Here is a 12,245-nt window from a genome sequence, read left to right on the forward strand (position 1 = left end):
ATACTGTTTTACTTTAGTCCATGACGCGCTTACCTTCAGGGTCATACGTCACATGAAAACCAAAATAATTCCAAACGCCAGATCTGAACTATTGAGCATAAGGACAATAGTTTGTGGCAATCTGTTGATGTAATTAGCTGTAATCAATAATAAAGAGTTCCACTGGTGATCCAGAGCACAGCTAACTATTGAATATTAATTCCAATCATGTCTTGGGCTGTTTTTCTACTTACATGACTTTACTGACTGGCTGAACTACAGGATGGACTCCAACCCTGATTCTGTATTTGAGGATAGCCTAAGAGTCTATAGCCATGCTAGCCTTACTGCATTCAGCATGTTCAGTTCAGCCCCATGTGGGTCAGGAGGTCGTGCCCTTTAGGCAAAGGGTAATCCTGGTTGGGTTAATCCATACAACCTCATCTGCAGGCCTGCATAATAATGGTCAGGCCAGGTGGCTGCCCCTCCCTGAGCCTGGTTCTGAAAGTACTTCCTGTTAAACAGGAGATTTTCCTTCCCACTTTCGCCAATTAGGGTGTCATGGACGTTGACGGATTGTTGTGGTTTTCTCTCCATTATTGTAGGGTCTTTACCTTAGAATATAAAGTGCGTTGAAGCAACTGTTGCTGTGGTTTGGCGCTGTATAAATAGAATTAAATTAAAATCACATACATGGAGTTAAACTGCTGTTAAAATGAGTGGTCCCTGAGCTCGTTGACTCAAATTGCAGGGGAAAACCATTTCTCTCATCTTCTTTGTCGCTATTGTGCTTTATTTAGTTTGGTCACACCATTGGCATTCCCCCTCATTCACTGTACATGGGAATAGCATTACATTAGGGTGTGAGCCTTTATACTGTGCCAGTTTGCGTGTGAAGAGAGGGCTATCATATCAGCTGTGTGAGAGTTTAAGCGGCACACTTGCAGCAATCTGCTTTTTCACTCCCCAGCTCCTTTATCCAGCCACAGCAGTTTTCCTGTGGGTTATTCTTCCTATCCCTCCACAGGAAAGCCGTCCCCCGCTGCTGCTTCCTATCCTGAGCTTTCCTCCTTGCCCTTGGAGTTGGACAGCCCTTTTCCTTCGACACTATCGTTCCACGTTGATAACTTAAGAAGCTTTTAAGTGTCTGTTTTATGAGTAATACATGTGTTTATTGTGGGGGCCTCCTGTCTCTGAATAGTTACCTGTCAGCGATGAAGATTAAGACCAGAGATGTGATCACTGCAGAAGCTTCACATATGTTTGCTTCCTACGGTCTCGCTTTACCTTCCTGCTATTGCTTTGTCCTGATTTGTATACATAATGGGGTTGTTTATTCGTGTTCTGCTCTTCCAGGAACATGGAGGCCTTCTTCGAATCTTCCCAGAGGGAAAGGCCCAGTTTGCCGACATAGAGCCAAAATTTGACCGTCTGCTTTTGTTCTGGTCGGACAGACGGAACCCTCACGAGGTTCAGCCCGCTTACGCCACAAGGTCAGTGTCTAAGTGTGTCCGCTGCACATGCTCAGACAGTCTCGTTCTCTTTTACGGGAGGCTCACTGCTCCCGTTCCATCTTCACAGGTATGCCATCACTGTGTGGTATTTTGACGCAGACGAGCGAGCCAGAGCTAAAGAAAAGTACTTAACAGGTAGGATTTAGCGTATCAACTGCACAGTCTTTGCTTCTGGGTATCAACCCCTTTGTGATGTCTTACGTCATCTCTTGTGTGTTTGTTTCCCTTGCGTGCAGGTGCGGGGGATAAAGGAGTAAAAGTTGATCTCAACAAATCGTCAGATCCCAGCTAGTGGGATGCACAGTTCCCCTGCAAACAGCCATTAAGTGCTCTGTCCTAAGAATGTGGCCTATAGTGAGCGTGCGAGTGTGTGTTTTAACTGCCATATAGCAGACTTTAGTATGAGTGGGTGGAAGATCTGTGCTTATGGAGAGAGAAAAAACAGACAAAAATCTGGTGATTTCTGTTCATTTTCAGCCAACCTCTGCGACCCAGCGGAACTTGAATGTCATAACATTGTACTGAAAGGGATAGTATGTTGTTTTTGCTCTATTTTCTTTCACCTCTGGTGAAGGAAGCTTATGTTACAACTGACATTTTCAGCCATTTGCTTTGAACAGGTATTAAGCTCAGAGCAAGTCTTCATCTTTTTTTTTTCTTTTTTTGCTGTTTATTTTTTAAAGGTACAGTGTTCTGCAAATTTGTCATGTGTTATGCTTTTCACAATGAATCAGCTGTTATAATAAGCTACTGTATGTGCTTATGTTTGCAGTCATTTCAGAAATGATCTAAAATTCAGATTCCTGTCAGAACATCTTAGTTTAAGTTCTTCTGCAGCGCAGTAGATGCTAATGGAGGATACATGAACTCGCCCTGACTGATCATTTGTATTTTCAGCGTCGCAATGTGAATATGCGCAGAAATGCATCTTAAGGCTACCTGAAACGTGATTTCTGAGTCAGTTTATTTACGCATACCAACCTTCCACACGCTGCATGAGCAAATATTTTTAAAGCGTGTCTAATTTGTTTTAATCCAGTATGTCTGGACTGAGCAGTATTTGAACTCTCTAAGCAAGGTGCAAGCCGCCCCCCCCCCAAAAAAATGTTTTTTTTAAAAAGGCATGAACTGTGTTGCTAAAAGCACTTTTCAGATTTGGTTTTATTGCAAATCGTCATCTTCCGATGTCAAACAGTCTTATGCAGTTTTTCCTCACATTATTCAGGCTTAACATGAATTATCGGACTCAACATCAGGTTTGCAAGACACATGCTTAGACAGTATCCTTGACAAGGACTCTGTTTTTATGTGCAGTCCTGGTTGCACCATATACAGTACAAAGATCTGTGCTGCTCCCTGCAGGAAACTTGCTGTACTGCATCTTTTTTTGTTTGTTTGTTTGTTTGTTTGGAGGTTTGTTTGTCCGTAGATGCGTTGCTGGCTTCAAATTGAAATGAGCATCTATTTTTGGAAATAAAAATAAAAATTTCTCAGTTTCAACAATTGATATGCTGTCTTTGTGCTCTTTTTGGTTTTTCGTTATTTTACGCAGTTACGTTCTAGAGAAGAGCTGACGTGTCTGTGCTCAGAAGTGCTCTCCTTTTCATCACAGCTCAATGGGAAAATGTGTCAGGGCTGCAGAAGCTGTTATTAGTCACTGAGCATGATCATTATGTAACAGTCGTCATGGGTTCACCTAAACCTATTTGTGTTATGTAGGGTTTGAAGATTTGCCATGAGTAAAGGTGACACAGCTAAAATTTGTGATATTGGAGTTGCAGTTTAAAAGGACAGAAATTAAAATGCTCCATCGCATTAAGTACAGATAGATTAGATTTGAATAGTAGTAACTGGCTTTTTTTCCATTGTGAAACCCACAACTGCACGCTGCCAAATTTCAGAGGCAGTGAAGCAACCACAAACTGTAACATCTGCGCCATCATCTTGTCATGGGGGAAATGAGGTTATTCTTCTAGCAAGCTCTATTTGGTTTTCATCAATGTGGTTATCTCAGCTATCCAGTTTTTTCTAGTCATCTGCAGATGCTGCGCTGAAATCTCATTTACTGTAGAACAATTTGACACAATGTTGAGGTTCTTTTAAATCACCTGCCAAACACAGTTTCTATTCACTCTTTAGTCTTTGGAGAAGGCTTCAGATCTTTGAAGATGACCCCCCACGCTTCCAATAGCAGAGAGGACAAGTCCTCGTTGTCAGGTGTTCAAAGAAAATGGATCACTCCCTAAAGAGTTTAGTCATCAGTACCTAATCTTGTTTTTTTGATTTTCTGTTCCTAAGTGACCACAAACCCTTGTGAGTTCTCCTTTGAGTGTTTCATTAATAGAAGCTGGAGAGGAAAGCCATCTCTTTCTGCTTTCTAGCAAGACTGTTGAAGTTAAGTATCTTTACCGTTAGTTTCTTGTGCTTATCTAGCTCAAGGCACTGACATTTATGTACTGAGAATTACTAGATTCCTAAAAGGAAAAGACATACTCCTCATGTGTTAATGTCATAGATGACTCCAGGTGCTACAGAAGTCTCCACACATTTTTTTGTACAAAAAGATGAGAATCTGTAGCTGCCAAAGCTGTACGTGATCCACATAGAAACTATTCTGGTGTGATATTAAAACTAAACTTCATTTGTACAGTATTTTTCTTTTTTGTTTTTTAATATGAACTAAATGAATATCTTCTCTATATAAACAAATCTGTATGGAAAAAAGGAAATTTGTTCATAGATGTTACATAAAACAGAAATACAGGACATATTACAGAGATCAGGATATATATTAAGTAATATTCAATATAAACCTTTACAAGCAGATCAGGCTTTGTACAAAGTGTGTGCAAAATCACGTCCCTTTACTGGGTCTGTATACATACTGGCAACAACAGTCTATTAGTTCTTTAGACAAAATAGAAAATTGGATGTTTGTAGTCTGAAGGGCACTTTGATCCCAGTGTGCCTTGGTCGGTCAGTCAGTGTGCAAAACTTTACAATTTAAAAAAACAAAAACAAAGCCACAGGTCCGAGGAAGTCATCATGGCCTCCTGTCAGTAGTGGCTGAGCTCCTCTGGAGGAGTGAAGTTGCAACTGTCATCGCCGATGTAGGCGCCGATGCCGCCGCTTTGGCTCCCCCACTCATAACTGTCGGCAGCGAGACTAGAAAGTCAAAAATCAAAACACTTGAAGCATCTCATGAACATTTTTTTCCTGTGCAGCAGTTTCCAGGGAACAGCTTGTGGCACGCTTACCTGGCTTGGATGTTTTGGGGCATTATGCTCCACGCTAGGTCATCGTCACTGTCGTAACGCCGCGGGTTGTCAAAGAAATAGGCCCTAGAGGAGAAGATGTGACCAGGAAGCCCAGTGCCACTCTGCGGTACAAGACAAACAGAAGGCATCAGCGCAAACACTCAAAGGTAACTGTCCTCCTTATAAACCTGTGATCTCAAGAAGGGTTCCTGACTGGTTTAAGGTAACTGCTGGCTCACCCTGTCCAGTTTAGGCTGTCGAACTCTGAAGAAGAAAACGACAAGAGATGTGGGGAGCAGCTCCCACACGAACAAGATCACTCCGAAGACGATGTAGCCGGTGTCGCCCAGAGTCGACTGTAGGTCTGCCTGAAAGAAAAAAAATTGACGCATGCATTTTAGAATAACATGAGAGCAAAAAGGGGACACATGCAAGTCTTGCTAAATTCTGACCAGCTAGTCTGAACAGTCAAAACACAGCTAATTGGCTTTTAAGAGATAAGAGATAAAATATTTAAAGGAGCTGGAAAACAGACTGATTTCTCTAGAACTTGCACTAAAACCCACTTTTTGTTACATATTTGCAGCAGAGCAAAGAAACAAAAAAGTAAGCTTTAGATGGGCCGGTCTGAGCTAGCATAGCTGCTTCCCCTTGTTTCCACACTTCCTACAGTCTCTTTGTGAGGTATCGATTTACTATAGAGAGCAATCATTCCTCTTATCCAGTTTATCCAGTTAGACAGGAAACCAAATGACATTTTCGGACAAATGCACTCAAACTTAACATGAACCATCGTGACCCCCTCCCCCAGTGATTCACCTGGTCTGAAACGTTGTACCAGTCATAGTCAAAGGAGTTAATACTCTTGTTTGAGAGTGCCAACACCACCAGATTGTAGCAGGCCCTGGATGCGTACAGAAGGATGACGATGGCTCCTATAATCGTCACCTGGCACACTGATGTCCCCTTCAGTTTAAAAAAAACAAAACAAAATAGAATGACTCGTGAATTCATGTTAGGCTGAAAATAAGACAAACTGGTGAGACGTCAAGAAATGGCTTAAAGAAAGTGCTCTAGATCGTCACTAAAAATATTATGTGCTTCCCCTTTCCACGCCTCACCACTCCACTAAGTTTCATGAAACTGTGCTGCTGGGTTTTTTGCATCAGCATGCTCAAAACTTGGAAAACAGACCTCCTTCATGCACAGGAGAAATTTCTGTATCTTTAATTAAGGTGTGATTGGGACACAAGAAGTATGTCCACACCGTATCGAACCTTAAGCTTTCGTATGCACCGCAGCACAATTTGTCACGCACAAGAACGACGCCCAGTTGCTAGGGAACTATCTCTACGTGGCAAGCACAAATTATGTGCAGAAGTGACTCTTCATACAAGGGTGCACAATACCTTTTGATGCTAGTGACGCACCGGCTGTTAAATCAGTCGTAAGTGGCAGTGTTCAGGAAGTCTACACCGCACCAATCCTGCCTGACTTTGAGTTGCAGGACATCTCACCTTTGACTCCAGGTAAATGTTGGCCAGCGACATCTTGGCGATCTTGTAAAGACACAAGGCCAGCGAGATGGCGCACAGGACGAAGAGCGTGTCGTTGATCGCGACCCTCACCAGCACGATGGTGTGGGCTTCTGCAGAGGACATCCTCACCAGCAGGGCGCACACCAAATTGACAACTAAAAACACCAGGCTGATGAACAGGAAGGTGAGATACAGTGGCAGCCTGGTGGTGAGGAAACAAAAACAGGCAAAGATTTATTAACCCCAAAAATTACTATTAAAAAGAATAAGACTCTTTATTTTATTTAAGTCCACCAGCTGGTCTTACCTGTACTTCAAAAGCTCCGGTGCATATTTGGACTTTGCCTTAAAAATAACCTGTGAAAAGGAAACAAACAGTTTCATTCAAATGAGCAATGGCCTTGTGTCAGACTGCTTTCACTTCTCTGTTCTTGCTCTCCGAAACGCACAAGACACTCTGATTAAACAGGAACCTCCAGGCTGTAAAACGATTTAGAGCTGAACTTCGGATATGCAATGGTCACACAGCGCAGGGCCTCAGAAGCTTTGAGCCTCGCTTCTCGTTCGCAACTGTGACTCACATCAAGCGCAATAGGATTTACGCTAAAAATAGGCTTCAGGCAGAGGCCAGAGGAGCTATTATTTTGTATCTGGATTATGTAAGCAGTTAGAAGGAATGATTCACTGCATCCCACTTTTGCACCTGATGTGAATGGGAGTCTGTTGCACTGAGAGCAACAGGTAATATTCAGTGGACGACTTACTTCCTATATGAATCACTGTTACAGTGGCATGTCAAGCCCGGGGTCATGGCCTGTATCCTGACAATGCCTCTCTAAAATTCAAAATCCTGAAAAATTAAAAAATAAATAGAGCCATCCATCCAGCCATAGTGGGTGGGCATAAGAAAATTATGACATGAGGTTTATGGACCTATATTAGGTCCATAGGGGGCAATTGTGGCTCAAGAGTTGGGAGTTCGCCTTGTAATCGGAAGGTTGCCGGTTCGAGGCCCAGCTTGGACAGTCTCGGTCGTTGTGTCCTTGGGCAAGACACTTCACCCGTTGAAAGGGGTGGTCAGAGGGACCGGTGGCGCCAGTGTCTGGCAGCCTCGCCTCTGTCAGTGCGCCCCAGGGTGGCTGAGGCTACAATGTAGCTTGGCATCACCTGTGTGTGAATGGGTGGATGACTGGATGTGTAAAGCGCTTTGGGGTCCTTAGGGACTAGTAAAGCGCTATATAAATACAGGTCATATTATCAAAATGTGTTTAAACTGGCCAACTTGTTCAATGCAAATGAATTTTATTTATATAGCACCAAATCACAACAACAGTCTCCTCAAGGTGATTTAGAGTGGAAGGTAAAGTCCCAACAATAGTACTATGACAACCCCAACAATCAGATGACCTTCTGTGAGCAAGCACCTGGCGACAGCGGGAAGGAAGAACTCCCTTTTAACAGGAAGAAACCTCCAACAGAATCAGGCTCACAGAGGGGCAGCGATCTGCCTTGACTGGCTGGAGGCTATACCTAGAGTGACCAGGTGGTCCACCTTTCTCCCCGTCCTCCCTCCATGACAGTAGAATACACAGAACAATCACATACATCAGTGTTTTAAAGCAGCTCTCAGCATTTCCACATTATCCCACTCAAATCTACTCTTTGCCCCACATTTAGTTTGTTTGCTAGTTCATTATCACACTGCAAGTTGGATGTTGGACTAACTGGTTTATAAACCAGCTGGGGTGTGACACAATTGTTTTAGCCCAGACATAGACTTCCCTCATTAATCAAACACTGTGCTGGCACACGAAAAAGAAAAATAACATCTGAGCAACTCACCTGCGCAAAGTACAGGTTCATGAGGCAGAGCGTGAAGAACTGCAGGCAAACGGGGAAGCAATAGAGCAGCCAGAAGGGAAAGGGTCCCAGAGTGTTGGCCGTGACAAAGTTCTTGAAGTAGAAGGAGAAAAGCACGGTGCGCAGCGCCGACCACAGCAGGCACAGAAACAGGAACACGGTCTGGTAGCTGAAGCGCTTGTGTCGGTACCGCAGGACCAGCCAGAGCTGGATGTAGATGAAGATGAAGAGGAGAGAGTAAAAGACGGTGTAGACCACCGTCAGGCCCAAAGTGACGTAGGGTGGCACGGCCGGGCTCAAAGTAGGCAGGGGCTGCGAGTCGTCCGACGCCCAGAGCCCCTTCTCCTCCGCCAGAGCCTCCATGACCTGCTCTCTGTGTCAGGGGTGAGAAGGAGGGGGGGTGATCACCGCCAGCTCCTGCGGCTTCACAGAGCCAGCTTGTCGGCTCTTGTCTCTCTCACACGGCCGGCTGAAGAGAGAGATGGAAGCCAGAGGGAAAACAGGAGAAAGGGGGAGGAGAAAACAAGGCTGTCAAGACGAGCGAGGAGGGAAAAAACGCAGCAAGTCCAACTTCCTGCAGCCGATCCGGAGAGCGAAGCACATGATCAGCGATGAGAATGAGCCGTTTGTCAGGAGAGAGAGCAGGAAGCCGCTCAGAGTTGCAAGCAGGAGCTCCGAGAGAGGACCAGCCTCCTCCAGCGCCCCCATCCGCTCCGTTCTGCTCACTCGTTTACGCGACGCGACGCATCAGCTGACGCAAGTCGCCGTACCTTTAACCCCGCGGAGGGGTTTCCCACCGCAGCGCAGATCCCGGGAGACTTTACATGTGTTTACCTTCAGTTCATCAAGATGAGTGAAATAAAGAGTATAATTAATCACGCAGGGGAAGCTGCCCTTCCGGTTCACACAGTTTAATGACAAAAGTCAGGATCCTTAATCAGTTTTTATTTTTCTTTCATTTTGACTTTTTGAAATGTATTTATTTTTTACTCAGTTTAGTTTCAGTTCCTTTCCAGAGTGGAAAGTAACTAGTTTTTGACGTTTTATAATTTTTTAGTTTCAGTTTAGTTTTTAGTACGTAAAAAATATTTTAACTTCGGTTTTTATTAGTTTCAGTATTAGTTGTTTCCTTTATTGAATTCCTGTTAATGTATGGAGAGAATGTGTCAGGGTTAAGATTCAGGAAAATCTGGAAAGGTATTATACTGAAACAATGTAATGAACATGTCCGCCAAAGCCTCAACAGGTAAGTTCTGATAATAAATGTAACCAAATTAATAAATATTAAAACTGAAGCTTTTTACTCGATTTATTTATTTATTTTATTCGCATCTAGTTTTACTTACTGTAATAACCTCATGTTTTGAACGAGAACCTATAAATCCCAGATCAACATTACGGTTTAAAAATTTTATGAAGTTTAAAGACTTATTATACGGTAATTAATGAATTAATTATTCTTAATGAGATGCATTTGCATACAAAAAGGAGGAAAATGTTATTTTTCCGTCTGGCACTTGTCCTCTTTACAAGACAGAGCCTCAGACTTTCGAGGTTATCTCATTTCAAATTACAGTTAATCAGAATGTATTTGTATATTTAATAGATTATTGCAGTCCAAAGGTCCTTACAGATGACTGACAAGCCAATCGTAAAACAGGGCAAAAACTGAATTTACAAAAAGGACACAAGATTTGAATGAGGTCAATAAAGTAATGATTTTTTTTTCGGTTTGAACCGCCGGTGCTGTGCTCACAGTCAGAGGTGTTTGCCTCTTTCAGGACATCACTTTAATGCGTCAGGTCACAGGACTTTCTAACATTAGCTTTGCCTCTTATTCACACTGAACTTCAAAAAACTGGATTTAGAAACCTTACTGCCTGTAACTGGAATGAGCTCCAACAAATACAGAAATAAATAAACATGGAGCTACATTTTCTGATGTTACCGGAACATTTCAAAATGATCTATTTATGAATCTGAAATCATTCTCATGCATACTTTTCCTCAACTATGTATAATGTGTCTTTCTATTTCTATGTACATTCTTTCTTGATCAAAGGGGGACATCCTGTTTAAATAAAGGGTGTAATACTGAACATGATCTAGATCCCAGAGCAGAAAAGTCTGTCTGAGCAGTTGAAACCTGAGGTTTTGACTCTCTGAGAAGACACTGATGTCATTATTGTAGACTTTTTCCATGTTTAATATGAATATGCAGCACTGTGAGAGTATGTTAATGACACAAAATAAGAAAAAAGTATGATAGGTTGACTTTATGGTATAAAGACACTGTTTATACAGTTAAATTATCATAAAGAAACAGCCAACCTTGGCGAAAGACAAACTTTTAAATGGTCAACAAATGTTTGAACTAATCCTACAGAGGCGATCGTTTCCTGACTTTTAGTTCCTGTTATGAGTCATGATCCAAAAATACTGAATGCTACAGCTTTGATGAAGCAGATCGGTTCTTCATTTGACCTTTCCTGCCTGGAAAACACCCACATTTTTAGAACTTCACAGATACATCTTGCGATGTAGCTTTTTCATTTAAAAAAGTAAGTCCCATGGCTTTCATGACATCATCAGGATTATTTTCTGCCACATTTTAAACTACATCCTGAGTTTCAGAAGACCTCATATAGTTTTCATACATTGAATAGTCCACCTGGTCACAAATAAAACACTTTTTGTGTTTTAAAATGAAAATGAAATCAAATGTAACATTTCCCTGTAAATCCAACCGCAAGTCACATAATTCAGTTTATGACCCAATCGGTTATTTATCCAATGTGCACAGAAATCTAAGGGACGTTTGTTTGTTATGGTAAATATCCTAGCAGCAAGGTTTTGGTTTCACAAGACCAGGGCATGTGAACACGAAGAATGTCAAGGATGGAGGTCACTGTGATCCATTAATCTTTTAGCACACGGGGACAGTGCCAGCCAGACACCAAACAGGATGCCGTCAGCTACAGTACCTCCGCCTGGGCTGTGAAACCACAGGTTGGTACTCTCCAATATCAGAGATATGTGATTTTGTGTTTGGCCTGTGTAAATGCGAACATAAATGCATAGATTTTTACTTCAAAGATGAATAATTCGACAAGAGGCTTAATTACGGCATGTCTTAATTAGGCCAGGTCAGTGTAGTTTGTACAGAGTGCTGGGATGAACTGTTCTGCTGTTGGGGGATACCATTGCTCTGACATGGAGTGGGAGGTGTGGATGGATGTCTTAGTCCATTCCAAAGTTTAGGTGGGTGGTAAGTGTCAAAGTAACATCCACATGAATGCCAGGACTCAAGGCATTTCCCAGCAGAACATTGCAGTAAACTGACCAGTCAGTGGTTTCACTGTTGTGGCTGTGTACTATCAGTCTATACAGATAGCATAAAACCTCTTTGTACATGGTATATATCGGTTTCTTTGTTCACTCAGAATTACTTCAGCCTGCCTGCAGCCCTTCATATTGCCTGCATCTCTGGTTTCATCTGTAACAGTATTGGAGTGATAATGAAATAGCACTTCAGTCTGATTATCAGGCCACAGCGTCCTGTTATAGACACATCAAACACCAGCCTGCTGGTTCCTAGGCAACTTGGTAAGAGAAAGCAGACTCGCTCAGACAGTAACGAGTCAGAGCTAATGGCATCACCAGCTCTGATGTAAATATCCCAACAAGGGTCCATTGTGTCTCATCATTCAAACGCAGAGAGATCCATTTTATTTCCTACAAACAATGTGCTGTTATGAATAACATTCTCTGCAGCCCATATATAACAATCTAAATCTGTGTTAAGGAAATACAAGTGCACTATGTTATTTAAATATGGTGTATGCAGATTAATTTTGAAGCCATGTGAATCTGTGGGGTAGGCGTTTAGAAACCACAAATGGAAATCCCACAAAGTGACCACGAGGTGGCGCCTTTTAGCTGTAGAAAAACAGAAAGACATTGGGGGATACTGACTTGCTGATTTTGGAACCACAGCATGTTCGGTGCTGTGAAAAAGTATGTGCTCTCTTCCCGATTTCTTCTTTTTTTGCATATTTGTTACACTTAAATGTTTCAGATCATCAAACATTTCATCT

At 42.4% G+C, this 12,245-nt stretch overlaps 2 protein-coding genes across 3 annotated transcripts in view; one reads left to right on the forward strand and one right to left on the reverse strand.

Annotated features, from left to right (window-relative positions):
- The window catches only part of egln1a (egl-9 family hypoxia-inducible factor 1a), a 37,185-nt gene extending 34,185 nt beyond the window's left edge, over positions 1 to 3,000 (forward strand). Inside the window, exons 3-5 of the mRNA XM_005742429.1 lie at positions 1,336 to 1,472; positions 1,561 to 1,628; positions 1,730 to 3,000. Coding sequence (XP_005742486.1) covers positions 1,336 to 1,472; positions 1,561 to 1,628; positions 1,730 to 1,785 — 261 coding nt within the window. The 3' untranslated portion in view covers positions 1,786 to 3,000. The remainder of the gene's footprint in view (positions 1 to 1,335; positions 1,473 to 1,560; positions 1,629 to 1,729) is intronic.
- Positions 3,001 to 4,263: 1,263 nt separating this feature from the next.
- Positions 4,264 to 8,991, reverse strand: gpr137ba (G protein-coupled receptor 137Ba). 2 transcript variants are annotated; one of them, XM_005742430.2, is made up of 7 exons: positions 8,131 to 8,991; positions 6,596 to 6,645; positions 6,268 to 6,490; positions 5,570 to 5,716; positions 4,990 to 5,118; positions 4,751 to 4,872; positions 4,264 to 4,643 (listed from the first exon to the last, which is right to left on the reverse strand). In XM_005742430.2, the coding sequence occupies exons 1-7, from the start codon at positions 8,509 to 8,511 to the stop codon at positions 4,550 to 4,552; spliced, it is 1,146 nt and encodes a 381-aa protein (XP_005742487.1). In that variant the 5' UTR covers positions 8,512 to 8,991; the 3' UTR covers positions 4,264 to 4,549. The 2 variants fall into 2 exon arrangements, with proteins under 2 accessions (XP_005742487.1, XP_013768651.1); XM_013913197.1 differs by having other exon boundaries at positions 4,264 to 4,658; positions 8,131 to 8,987.
- Positions 8,992 to 12,245: the final 3,254 nt, after the last annotated feature.

This window comes from Pundamilia nyererei, unplaced genomic scaffold (assembly GCF_000239375.1).
Source record: "Pundamilia nyererei isolate P.nyererei 1_Seehausen unplaced genomic scaffold, PunNye1.0 scaffold00120, whole genome shotgun sequence".
NCBI classification, from domain to species: Eukaryota; Metazoa; Chordata; class Actinopteri; order Cichliformes; family Cichlidae; genus Pundamilia; species Pundamilia nyererei.

Excerpts from the sequence above, each read along its gene's own strand:
- gpr137ba (XM_013913197.1), bottom strand. The coding sequence starts at position 8,511 with ATGGAGGCTCTGGCGGAGGAGAAGGGGCTCTGGGCGTCGGACGACTCG. Across the intron at positions 6,646-8,130 it reads TGAACCTGTACTTTGCGCAG|GTTATTTTTAAGGCAAAGTC; the intron begins GTGAGTTGCTCA and ends TCCTTTTCACAG. Across the intron at positions 4,873-4,989 it reads GACAGCCTAAACTGGACAGG|AGTGGCACTGGGCTTCCTGG; the intron begins GTGAGCCAGCAG and ends CTTGTACCGCAG.